This window comes from Colias philodice, chromosome 16, assembly GCF_061535455.1.
Source record: "Colias philodice isolate Cphi_HAF_F1 chromosome 16, ilColPhil1 Martin Lab GWU primary, whole genome shotgun sequence".
NCBI classification, from domain to species: domain Eukaryota; kingdom Metazoa; phylum Arthropoda; class Insecta; order Lepidoptera; family Pieridae; genus Colias; species Colias philodice.
Window position 1 is genome coordinate 973,467 of NC_143101.1, and position 14,360 is coordinate 987,826.

Below are 14,360 nucleotides of genomic sequence, written 5' to 3' on the forward strand. Positions count from 1 at the left end.
TTAAATCGGATAAGCCGTTTCTGAGATTAGCGTGTTCAAACATACAGACAAACAGACAAACAGACAAAAAATTTTTTAACTACAGTTTTGGGTTTGGGATCGATTTAATAATAACACCTACTCATTTTTTTTTTTACATATTTTGATTGTACAGACACGACTTTTCTAGAATTTTATTATATGTATTGATGATGATTGATTGATTGATGATGACTAGCTGTGCCCGCGACTTCGTCCGCGTGGAATAGTGACTGCATAGTAGTTACTACTTAACTTTTATTGAATAAACACGTACTACCATAAATAATTAAAAAAACTTTTAGTAAAATTTATTACTAAACTGAGCTAAAAAGATAAATGCCTAAATAATTGCAATTGATAATGCAACCCAAACATTTTACATACAGACCGATCAAAGACATAGACAAGGAAGTCTTCCAACAATCTTTGAATAACATTATTTGGGATAACCTATTACAAATTAATGACGTCGATAATGCTGTTATTACTCTTACCAGTTACATTTTATCCTTATTTGATTTTTTTGCTCCAAAACGAACCATCTATATCAAGGACAAGCAATATCCATGGATTACATACAATTTGAAAATGATGATGAAAAGTCGTGATGAAGCTCATGTTACAGCGCGCAAGAGTAAACTTGATGTACACAAAAAGTTCTACACGGATCTAAAAAATTATGTTAAATTTGCAATTCATAGAGAAAAACAGGCATATTTCAATTCATATATAAATAACAACATAAATAAACCAAAATTCATGTGGAAACATCTTAAACAACATTTAAACCCCAACAAGAACTGCATCCTTCCAACACATCTTAATAACCCTCATAATATAAATAGTCATTTTCTAAATATCCCAGGCACTACTCAAGTTGATATATCAACCATCTCATTTTACAATCTTAATAGATATGGTGATGCTGTATTTGATTTTCAATTTGTCAATGAAGATATAGTCCACAAACATATAAAAGAACTCAAATCTCAAGCTGTAGGGATAGATGACATACAACTAGATATGTTACTACTTACCTTACCAAATACATTACCAGTGATAACACATATAATTAATAGATCCATTCAGACGTGCACCTTCCCGGAGTTATGGCGGCATGCCCTGGTAATTCCTAAACCTAAAATAAATAATCCTGAAAACCTACATGATCTACGTCCCATAAGTCTCCTCCCCTGTATATCCAAAATTATCGAGAAAATAGTTCATAAACAATTATTAGAATTCCTGGAGAGGAACAACATACTCCCTGATCACCAGTCCGGTTTTCGGAAAAAAAGAAGTACCACCACTGCACTCTTGGATGTAGTTGACTCTGTGATAGGAGCGCAGGATGAAGGAAAGGGAACTCTACTACTGCTACTTGATTTTTCACGTGCATTCGATACTATAGATATTACTTTGCTTCTCTCCAAACTAGCCTACTACGGATTAAGTGATAATAGCATCAAGTGGTTTAAAAGCTACTTAAGTAATAGAATGCAAACTGTGATGGTCACAAAAGAGGATGGAAGCAGGTTGTTCTCAGAATGTACCAGCATAGGAAGAGGAGTTCCGCAAGGATCAATATTAGGGCCACTTTTATTTATTTTGTACAGCGCAGATATTATAAACAACATTAAACACTGCAGTTACCAGATATATGCGGATGATGTACAACTCTATCTCTCATTCTATCCTAGTGAAACTATACAAGCACTTGACCACATGAATTCTGACATTAAGCGAATTGACTCTTGGGCACATAAAAACTCCTTGATTCTGAATCCCCTCAAAACCAAGTACCTTATATTAGGAAATCCCAAAGTAATTGAAAAATAGCTAACCACGATCCTGTCATAACAATAAATTCAAGAAAAATTGATCGTGTGCATGAGGCACGTAACTTGGGACTAATTTTTGACGAACACCTTAGGTTTGAAAAACACATTAACAAAACAATCTCCACCTCATTCTACAAATTAAAAATGCTTTATAGAATAAGAAATTATATCGAAACACCTCTACGCATTCAACTATGTGATGCTCTTATCCTCTCCAGATTCAATTACGCCGACACTGTTTATGGCCCCAGACTTCTTTCTCGCACACAAACAGCGATACAGCGCGTACAAAATGCGTGTGCGCGTTTTTGCTGGGACATCCCTCCAAGAAGTCATGTGAGCCCCTACCTTAATACCGCAAACGTCCTAAATATGAAAAAAAAGACGCCGGGTACACTTTGCCACTTTACTTTTTGGATTGATGCAGTCGAAAATACCCACATATCTCTACGAAAAACTCGCATGGGTAGGTGAACGAAGTGCCTTAAACTACCCAACTAGGTCTGCAAACTGTAAACTATCCATACCCAAGCACCACTCAGCTGCATTCAAGGGTAGCTTTCGATACAATGCCACTAAGTGTTGGAACAACATCCCACCACCATTAACCAGTTTGACAAATATTAATAATTTTCGTTTTCAATACCGGAAACATATTTTAAAATCCTGTTCTAACACTTAGTGCATTTGTATCGAATTACACATTAAATATCTATTTTATAACATAATATTATATACGCATTTATTCTCTGCCTATCTATCGTTATAATTATTATTAACATTGTATACATAATTTCATTTTATTTATTTACATTATATACATAATTACATACTGATATTATATATATATTATATCTATCATATTAATAGAAATATATCCTTCACATATTATACTCATATTAAATTTTCATTACATGTAATTCTAGACTGAAAATCCAATAGTCACTTGGGGTCACTGAAAATCAGTGGTGGTAAGGTATTAATCACCTTGCCATCATAAACTGAGTTGGCTCCATTTGTCAGGTCACTCACTGCCACATTACCTACTGTTTCTTAGGAATAAGCTTCTTCTTATTCTTATTAATTTTCTTTTATTTGTTTTTCCTTTGTAAATCAATTTGTAATCATGATGTGATTCTGACAATAAATGTGTTTATTATTATGTTTCTCATTTCCATAATACTCGGGTACCACCAGAAGGACGGTACCCGGATCTTTGGAAGGCTTACGTGGGGACACGGATCCAACACGCAGAGGCCCTTTCGAGAATTTTAATGTGTTGTGGGACACCAGCCGCAGCCTGCCCATGACTGCACTATAGAGATACAGCCCTGGGCAGTCCGCGGCCGATGTAGGACTATTGCAGGGTATGGAAATTTAATAATTGGGCTATGGAATGGGATGTTAAATGGACTGGTACTGAGGACTATGGGAAACTATGGCACCTGCCTTTCTACTAAACGAAAGTAAAAATATGTTGGCAGGTGGTGACTCGCACTCTCACTGTATGGGCCCCCGAAATAAGTCGCTGCAATAGTGCGACAAGGGGGCAACATATTGTGAGCAGCTAAGGGTGGAGAGGCGTCCCTGGACTTTAAACTACGATCACGCGCTCCCTGAGGGTCCAGCATCACGTGCCCACTCGCCACTTACGCTTCGCATCCACCCTTCGAGCTAAAAGCTCTCGCGACTCCACTCTGGCCGGCCGGTTAAGGCAAGCCAGAGGTGGGGGTCCTGTCCTCGTCAGGCTTCACTCCGACCGGCCGGTGAAGGCGAGCCGGAGATGAAGACAGGGGCCTCCCCCGGGAGCACTCGGTTCCCGCGGGGTCGCTACTCCCCGACACCCCGCCACAAGGTGTCCTGCGGGTTGACTGATTGCACGGGTGGAATATCTATTGTCACGTAGACAATAGATATTCCAACCGTGGGCGATGGGGTCGTCACATCCCTACGCCCTTATTATTATTATTATTATGTTTCTCTCCATAATACACGGGTACCACCAGAAGGAAGGTACCCGGTCCTTTGGGAGGCTTACGTGGGGACACAGGTCCAACACGCAGAGGCCCTTTAGAGAATTTTAATGTGTTGTGGGACACCAGCCGCAGCCTGCCCATGACTGCACTATAGAGATACAGCCCTGGGCAGTCCGCGGCCGATGCAGGACTATTGTAAAATATGGGAATTAACAATCTGGGCTATGAAAGGAGGTGTTCGGTGGATCGGTAGGTTGGGTCTATGGGGACTATGGACGTCTGCCTTTTCAATATTAAATATTGAAAGTAATGGCAGACGGTGACTCGCCGGCTCGGTCGATGGGCTCCCAAAAAGGTTACCGAAAATGGCAACAAGGGGGCAACATCAGCTGAGCGGCTAGGGGTGTAGAGAGGTGCGGCACCGGTTTCACCATCGCGGGCCCGCGGGCCCGGAGCGGGTTTCCCCGCTATTACGCCATTAGACACTTCCACCCCCGAGCATATAGCTCTAGCGGCTCCACTCTGGACGGCCAACTAAGGCAAGCCAGAGGTGGGGGATCCTGAACCTCGTCATTGTTCACTCCGAACTGTCACAGAGACAGCCCGGAGGTGAGGACAGGGACCTTATTATTATTAATTAATTTTCTACGTAAAATTTATTTTAAATTATGTCATATTATTTTTAGGCACCAGGAGGGAAAGGAGCAAATTTATTTTCCTTCCTTCCTTGTATGGATGTTTTTGACAATATATTGTGCAGCAAATGAGTGCCGAGACAAACGTCAAAACGCAAAGGAATAGAATCCGCTGTCGATACTAATTGACATAAGCGTACTGATGATGTTTTACTAAAGATTTGTTCACCCTACCAACGACGACGACGATCACGAACAAAATTTTCATCCAGTCGCAATTTAATAAAATTGTGCAAAACACATCATACGCTTATGACAATTAGTATCGTAGCGGATTCCTTCTATTCCTTTGCGTTTTGACGTTTGTCTCAGCGCTCATCTTTCCTGTCTCGCGCCTGTAGTAACTAAACCGTTTAGACTGTGCAATAAAAATTAAATTAAAAAAAAAAACCCAACGCAACGAAGAAAAGTGCATAGAAAAAGGAATAAATAATTTCACAAACTTCCCGAAGATCTTTAAAAATAAATACCATTTTAAATATTTATAAAAATAAAAAAAACAAAGTCGTCGGGGCTGCCATACCATCATTATCATATTATCATAATTTTAAAGATCGTCGGGAAGTTTGTAAAATTATTTATTCCTTTTCTTTCATTGCGTTGGGTTTTTTTTTTAATTTTTAAACTTCGGTTTCTTATTTTCATGTAATATTTTCAAGTGAGCGAGACCTACCTTTACCTCCATAATACATTCCTACATCATATTGATATCTATAAGTTTGTTGCTCCTTGACACCTTTTAAGTTGTGCCGTAACCGTGCACAAATTGTAATGGACCACAGTGGCAAAAGAAGTGGTATATTTAAGAAAAAAATTGCCAAGCGCCGCGCCAGGCCTATGTGGCTTTGAGTAGAATTCAAAATTTCCAGGGTGTGGCTATCCTCTCGCTTCCATATCCCCCTCTTCTTTCACAGACTTTCAACCTTTCCATCCCTAGTGTAGTAAATGGCAGAACCGATTTTGATGTAAACCATATTATCTAATTGTACCTATATGTACACGACATATCCTGTCGTTTGATGCTCCATTTGGTTTATTTACCTAACCACTGTCACCCCTAAAGTGTAATAAACGGATGAACCGATTTCGATAAAACATTACTAAGTAATTGTAATTCACACGTTGCTGTTTCATATTTTGATATGCCGCTTGAGATATTATTTGACCACATTCGATTATTGTTCATTCCCACTTTTACCGCTGTAATCTGTGCTGTAATCTAATAAATGGAAAAACCGATTTGGATAAAAATAGAACTATAACTGTACTTCACCCGTTATGCACTTTCATTTGATATGTCACTTAGGTATACTTGACAACAATCGTTTCTTTCATTCCAACTTTTACCAATATATAGGTATAGTAAATGGATGAACCGATTTTGATTAAATATGTCCAATTATACTTTACACGTCATGCACTTTCATTTCATATGTCACTTGAGTCAAAATTCATTTTTTTATTACCTAAAACTTTTATATCGTATATCAAATAAATGGATGAACCGATTTTGATAAAATTTGACTTATTGTTACTGATAGGTCGTTCGCTTTCATTTAATATATCACTAAAGTATATTCGATAACTTTAGTTATTTTCATTCCTACTTTTACCTCTATATGTATACCTAGGTATAATAAATGGATTAACCTATTTTGATATAGTTTATCTAAGAACCAGCGTCGGAAAATATGCTGCCTAACAAAAAAACCGCATCTAATTACCTGCTAGCGAGCTACGGTGGCACAAACAGATACACACACAGACACACATAGCGGTCAAACACTTATCACCCATCTTTTTGCGTCGGGGGTTAAAAATATTATAATACGACATAATTTAAAGGACATTTTATGTATAAAATTTACCTAAAAATCAGCATAATTTTAATTTGACCCCTCCCCCCCTACTACCTCAGCTTACCCCCCCACCCAGAGGCGGCTCGCCCTAAGGAGCGCTGGTGCAGTGAACTCCCATAAATAATTATAATAAAATCATACTCCTTAATTTAATTATTAACATTAATTATTACTATTTAAAATCAATCGTAATCTTTAAAACTACTGTTAATACCAATGAATATATCCATCATTCCATCATCCCATACACCTGTATAATACCTACTGTATTATGTAACGCGCGAAGCGGAGCGCTCACGATTGCGCTCCAATGAAAAAAGATTTAGTACATTTCCTAATACGAAATCCAATAGGAGTGAAAGAGAGGGTTTTGCCAGAGCCCTGCGCGTGAAACAAAAGATTTTCTATGGAAAAGTAGCAAAGTTCGGAGCGCCGCACCCGCAAACGTTGCCGGTTCGTTTTTACCGCCCGGCAGGACAGCGATTGCGCGCGAGGTTGCCAGTTGCCACTTCTATAATATAAACAAACACTCGAGTCAACTTCAATGCACGCGCGCGATTCATGCAATTTTCTAATTAAAATTATAAAATACGTGTTGAAATAGCCTGTAGTTATCAGTATTACTTGTGAGTGTTAAAATGAACAATAATTATAATGTGGCGTTCATTAAAAAGTGTGATAAAACGTTACAAATTCGGCTTGAATGTAAAGCTAAGGGACCGCCACGGCCTGAACTTGATCTTACGCAAAAATGTACGACAAAAACGAAAACATATACGCGTGTGTTTAAATCTGAACAATATGTGAAAACACCGTGGTTGTGTGGTTGTGATGAAAGCAACAAACTATTTTGTTTTCCGTGTCTTTTATTTAAAGCGGGCGCGGCCCGCGGAGGTGAGAGTGCTTGGAGTTTGGACTGAAACGGGCGTTGACGACTTAGCTCATCTTTCAATCAAGATGAAAAAACATTCACAATCTCGGTACCATTTGTTGAATGAACTGCAATTGGCGTCTATCGGTCTTGTCGCTTTAAGTTATAGATATTTTTGCACACCAAAAAGAAAGACGTATCACGTATGCATTTTCTTTATAAGTAATTTTTTTGATAAATTGTACTGCTTTACACCATGTATTTTCAGTGTTTTATTTCAAGTGAACACCCATAAAATTTTGTCACGAGCCGCCTCTGCCCCCACCCCCACCCCACCCTTGGGGACTTTCGATATGATCACCTGGACATTTTATAGAAATAACTGTAGCGTATAACAGTTAACTTACGTTTTATCGTACACTGTATAATAGTGTACCATAGAATGCCTTAGCAAATGTTCGCCGTGAATACTTAAATGGTCATAACTTTTTTATTTATAAACCGATTGACATGAAATAAACACTAAATGTTAAATGAAGATTACCACAATATATTAATGAAAACCGCATTTAAATCGGATAAGCCGTTTCTGAGATTAGCGTGTTCAAACATACAGACAAACAGACAAACGGACAAACAGACAAAAAAATTTTAACGACAGTTTTGGGTTTGGGATCGATTTAGTAATAACCCCTGCTAATTTTTTTTTACATATTTTCATTGTACAGACACCACTTTTCTAGAATTTTATTATATGTATTGATTGACAAGAAAAGGATAGAAACAGTTTTATGAATTGTGACATAAAGCACAAACGGCTTTCGATTATGTAGTCAAAACAATATAGATAAATACACCGCTATTAAAACACTTTGTGAGTTGATTAAACTGTATATGTCGAGGTCATCTGAATAACAAACTGGGCACGTGTCACATATTGCGCTATCAAACGGCATATCGTACGAATATCCGCTAATTTATCTATGAGATTCATTATGTACATAATTATGCCAAAAATTACGCTAGGAACTATCAAATTTACGATTAATCTCGCACTAACCTTGTGAAAGATTTTTGTGAGAGTGGTTTGTATATAGTAACGTAGTTTGGTATAGTGTTGTAAGTAAAAACTGCTATTTGCATATTATTTTTATAAAAGGATAAAAAATTATAAAAGAAATTACATTAAGCTTATTAATAATAATCGAAATGGTAACATAATGTAGAAACAAACGATTTTTAATTTATCTTACGCTTATTAACTAAAATTATCCTTAGATTCTACGATTAAATGCGTCGTAATGATAAATGATAATTGCACGAACTCACTTCATGATCGAAGACAACACTACTCAAAAGAGGTCATGTATACTATGATGGCCATCTAGTGTCTAAAAATGTAGCAACTGTAAGTAGTTCATCCTAATATACATAATGCCATTTACCGAAAATGGAAACATCGTACCGTTGACCTCTTTTTTTTAGCCAACATCAACTCATACCGCATGGCACTTTTAATAGATCTATCACTCGATGGACGCCAATTATGATTCAACCCATATTTTAGGACGAAATTGACGATGGCAGTGATCGCGCCAGCGTCTAATCGGAGAGTTTGATTACCCCGTACGATATTAACGTACTGGCATTTTCTCAAGGCAGACTCTGTGAAAACATGTTTCGTTAGGAGTCTTGTCAACTGGGTACACTTCTTTGACCATTTCAAGCAGTTGTTGAGTTCTGAGTGCATAATGTATACACCAGTATTGGGCCAAAGCTCGACGAGTCCTGGTAAGTATTCGCGATGCTTCAATGTCCATCTTGTGTCGTTACCTCTGGGTTTGATAAGTGCACCCTTCAATAAGCTTGAACCTGCCAACTGTTCGTCCACCTCTGAGGAGTTTATACACCGGTCACGAGAAACTTCACCGTCGGCACCATCTTCGGTGGCTTGATTGATATTAAAACTCGATGCTTTATGTTGTAATTTCACAACATTAAGGAACCTCTTTTCGAAGCCCGACCAAAAATTGTTGCTCTCGTTTATCCCGCAGAATTGCCGCGCATTGGACGATGAGGGGGAATCAGAACTTCCGGCTTCTGTGATGATCACCTCAGGGTAACAAACTCCTTGTGTGAAGTTTTCGGTTTCGCTGATGGAGCGACTCTTTGAAGAGCGCATAGATAAATCACAAGGAGTGTCATCGTCACTAGCTACAACAGCTAAACTTTCCGATGAATCAGATTGTACCTTTCGATCTTCTTCCATTGCATTCTCCATCGAACAATCTGAATCAGCCACAGTCGAAAGTCTATCAAGCCATTTTTGGTATTCTGTTAAATAAGAACAATAAGGACTTCCAACTTCGGTGGTGATTACTTTAAAGCCACTAAATTCTCCTAAACCATGCTCGCGTTGATTGACACAACGAGTCACACTTTCGTAGAAATCTGAAACAAAAATATCATTGTCATTCAAGGAGAGCTAAGGTTTAAACTTCCGTTCCTAGGTATTGGGATTGCCTTGGTACAAACTTCTGCTCGACACGTTAAAGACTCCATTAACTCTTATAGCTCATTTATATAGCTTCAGTAGAGTAGGGATTGAAAATTGGCTCGTCGCAAGTGTGACCTTACTATTCCATTTGTGCTAAGTAGTCAGTATAGTAGCTCAACACTTTATTTTTGAGTAGCCATTGAATTATCGATTATAGATATCACGTCAGTCAATGACGCGCACAATTAGTTTCGCTCGTTTATGTCCTCGTCAATATTATTCTACTATTATTTTTTTTTAACTTCGCGCTAAAAAAATTAAAAATTTTCGAAAATCGGGAAATAATTGGCTTTACCTCGTTTTTCGAAAATTCGAACTTAAAAATTCTTTATAAAGCCTGAAAAACTGCGTCGAATTCGCCACCTCCTTAAAAATCAGTTAAATCATTCAAAGGTTATTGCAGTTTGAAAATTCAAAAAATAGTGTTTTCTTAAATTTCTAAAAGATTTTTGAGTTCGGAGAGCTCAAAATCATAATAAGTGTAATTTTGAGCACTTAAGTATGGAATTAGCGGAAATTTGCAGGGGTGGCCTTTAGGGTCAACCGTTTTTCTAATTTTTATTTTGTAACAATAGCTGAACATTTGTATGCGCGAAACAGAATTCCTTGACTCAAAAATATGATAATATGAAATATGATAAAATATACGATTGTATAAATTATTTTCTTCACAAAAAAATACAAATATCTTTTTTTATTAATATACCATTCTAAGCAGACAAACAAGTAGTTTTACATGATTTAAAGCAAAATTATTTAAATCTATTCGACCAATTCTTCAGACAGGAAGTAGGGGTAAAGTCACTAGTAGTTGACCATGTACCTGTAGTTGACCGCTAATGCACATAAACCGTTATAATAAGAATTCGCGGCAATTTTAAAAACTCATTCGTTAATAAGTAGTTAGAGCTGCTATCTGGTCAAATAGGCGCGAAAATTGCGCATCCATATCTGTCAAATATAGTAAATGGTTGCAAGTTGTTTGTTGAGTGACGGACCATAAAATCAATAAATTCGTTTTTTGTAATAATATTCGTAGAGATTGAAAAAGTTTGAAGCTAAATACTAGGAATTTTGTCATCTTGTTGACGGTAAGTGTTTTTCGTTTCTTATTCGTTTATGGTTTATTTAAATGACAGAGTAATTAAAATTTAAAGATTTGTTGACAAAATTGAGATGTGGGGGTGGTCCAATACTGATTCCGTTTGTCTGTGTTTTTCTAGTAATTGACCATGGTGGTCCATTACCGAATTACCGTTTGACTATGATTTTCTAGTAATTGACCATGGTGGTCAACTTTTGATTAAGTTCTGTATCTTTTAAATATACTGCATATAATAATTAATTAAAATAAACTATTTTATTTACTTTAACAATAGATTGATTTTATTCAGTAGTTGACTAACTTTATGGTACGAATTTATGGCTATGGTCTATTACAAAAAACCAATTTTTAGTCAAGTCCCCGAGTGCCACACGTCGTTTTTTTATTTAAATTAGTTATAGGCTTAAAAAGGCCTAATTATTATTATATTTCAAATAAAACGTTTTCTTTTCATCTTATTTTGCTTCTTATTTAACAAATAACCCAATTAAAATTGTAGCATCTGAGTGGTCATTTACTGATGCAAAATATGGTCATCTTCTAGTTTTTAGATGGTCAACTACTAAATTTCTAATATAAGAACTTTTTTAATTTTTTTTAAGTATATTCGACCATTGTACGTGGTGAAATGCTTGTTTATATGTTAAAACACATTTCACAGGGTTTCCAAAAAAAGAAACTTACTGAATTCATATGATAATTAAAGTCAAACATTTAAAAAGAATATTCTGTCTCCTTAAGTGGTCATCTACTGATGCTTTTACCTTAGTTTGTTGAAAATATCCAGAAATTTACATTATTTTGTCAAGAATATAAACTTTTATAAGAAGTTTTGTTTTCAGTGTGTGAAACTTCTTCCCGCATGGAAAAATATATATGCGAAAAATATATGCAAATATACATTTTCACATATATTTTTTTTGCGCTAAATATATGTCCGCATATATGTTCACATATACAGGGTGTCCCAAAAAGTAGTGATATACTGAAGCTGGGAGGTAGAGGACTTAGAGGGCTATCCGAATCACCCCCATGTGTGTTATGCGATTTTTCGTATTTTCGGAGTTATTACATTTTTTTCAATTTTTCATCTATCGCCGAGTACGATGAGATTTTTATTTATGGTGACGTGAATTATTGCGCTAGATGCTTGATTTTTTTTGTGTGCTAAGCTGAAAGATTTCCAATTCAGTATGGTAACATTTACTATCGTTAGATCTTTGAATGGAATAAAAAAAACAATTAAATGCCAAGAAAGATAAAATTACCCAGTATGTTCATAACTTCAAGGGCCCATAAAAAAATAAAATCACATAAAAAAGGTTTTCCATTTTGCTTTTAAAAACTTGCTCTATCAATCAGGTAGCTACCCTAAAAATTTCATTTTATTATTCTGAAGGCTTCAATCGAAAAATTGAAATCTTAATGTGGTAAGTGCAAAATTTTTATTAACATGATGATCATTAAAACCAATAAATAGGTGTTTAATTACCAGAATTTTTTTAAAATAGCCCCGCTGTTGCTCAATGCAAGTGCGACATCACCGTAAAAAGTTGTCTTTTTAATGTCTGAATGTTCTTTAATCATTTTTAATGGTTTCTTCTGCTATTATGAATTTCCGGGTTATTTCGTCCAAATTGTGGCAGTCTCTCGTCTTTGTAGTATCCCCACAGAAAAAATTCAATAGGGTTTATGGTCGCGCCAATATAAAAATATACGTAAATATATTTCTCGATATGAAAGTGGACTGTATTTAGATTTTCGTGGTGTTCGCAAAGAGGGATAGACAGGATCATACGGCACATACCTCGTCGGAGGGAGTAGCGTCCAGAACACACGCGCCGCCACGCGGTCAGGGTCCTCCAGCTCGCGGCGGGCAAGAACCGCGTCCAGTCCCACACTCCACACAAACACACACGCGGCGGTGAGCGCGACCAAGGGCCGGGGCACGGGATACCCCGGTGGTGTTACAAGGGCACAATGCCTGATGATCTAGAGAGCCTCGTGGAAGCTCTCCGGCGGTGGCCGAGTCCCGAACCTCGCGAAGGAACGGAGCGAACCCGACTGACTGCAGCGACACGAACGTCGCGTTCACGTCTTATTGGACGTGTCACGTGGTTAGTGACCACGCGGTGATTGGTTGTGCTCGTATGTAGGGAAGGATGAAGGAACACACCACAAACAATAAACGTTTAATTTCTACATTTACTATTTTAATTATATTGGCGTTACCATATCCACCCGCCCTAAATGGGTCACCATTTAAAACCAATCATAAGATACAGCGAAAAACTATGACTCTAGGATCGCATAATGCGCGCGGGTTAATAAAAGTCCTAAGAGCCACGGCGGTAATATAAATAACAAGTTCTATGGCTCTAGAAGCGCAAAATGCGAGCGGGATAATAAAAAATCCTAAAAGTCACGGCGGAAATATAACTAACAAATTCTATGACTCTAGGATCGCGTAAAGCGAGCGGGGTATAAAAAATTCCTAAAGTCACGGCGGTATTATAACTAAGAAATTATAAACGAAAGCGGTGCAAAACTTAAAATTAAACTTAACTAACTGCGGTAATATACTTAATGCGATATAACTATTGTCTTGGAAGCGGACATAAACGAACGACCGGGCGAAGGTAAGTTCCCTTGGCGGTTCTAACTGTACAAACGCGCGCGACGTCGTCCTTTGAAGGATGTACTTTCTCTACGACGGCTAAAGGCCAGGTTAGGGGCGGTGCATTATCATTTATTACAACCACGACCGTTCCAGGAGTAATAGGTGTCGAAGGCGTATTCCATTTCTGCCTAACCTGCAAACCGTGTAAGTATTCCATTCTCCAACGTTTCCAAAACGACTGAACTAACTTGTCCAGTAGCGAATGCCTATCAAGCAAACTGACGTGATCAGATTTGACTTGCGGCGCGGGTAATGATAATAAAGGCGCGGTATTCAAAAAATGACTCGGTGTTAAAGCCGAGGGTTCTGCGGGGTCAGAACTCAGTACTGTCAGCGGTCGCGAGTTAAGTAAACACTCAATTTGAGTGAGAACAGTACAGAGTTCTTCATACGATAATATTTGTTGACCGATAACTCGAAACAAATGCGTTTTAATTACTTTCACCATACTTTCCCAAGCACCTCCAAAATGTGGAGAGTTGGGACAAATAAACTTCCAATTTATACGACTCTCAGCGAACTCATGCTCCAGGTTCGAACGATATTCGTTATTAAGAAATTTATATAAATCGCGGAGATAGGAATCGGCTCCTTTGTAATTAGTACCGTTGTCCGTATACATAGTATCAACGGGTCCTCGACGCGAGAGAAACCTTTTGAGCGCGGCAAGAAAACTAGGAGTGCTGAGGTCGGTTGCAACTTCGATATGCACTGCACGCGTAGTGAGGCACGTAAAAATACACAGGTATGCTTTC

General features: G+C 37.6%; 1 protein-coding gene across 2 annotated transcripts in view; it reads left to right on the top strand.

Annotated features, from left to right (window-relative positions):
* The window catches only part of LOC149481420 (focadhesin), a 45,843-nt gene that overhangs the window by 14,560 nt on the left and 16,923 nt on the right, over positions 1 to 14,360 (top strand). Inside the window, exon 16 of one of the 2 annotated variants that reach the window (XM_089704989.1) lies at positions 2,081 to 2,198. The exons of the other annotated variant lie outside the window; for it this stretch is intronic. Coding sequence (XP_089561115.1) covers positions 2,081 to 2,198 — 118 coding nt within the window. The remainder of the gene's footprint in view (positions 1 to 2,080; positions 2,199 to 14,360) is intronic. 2 annotated transcript variants of the gene reach the window in all.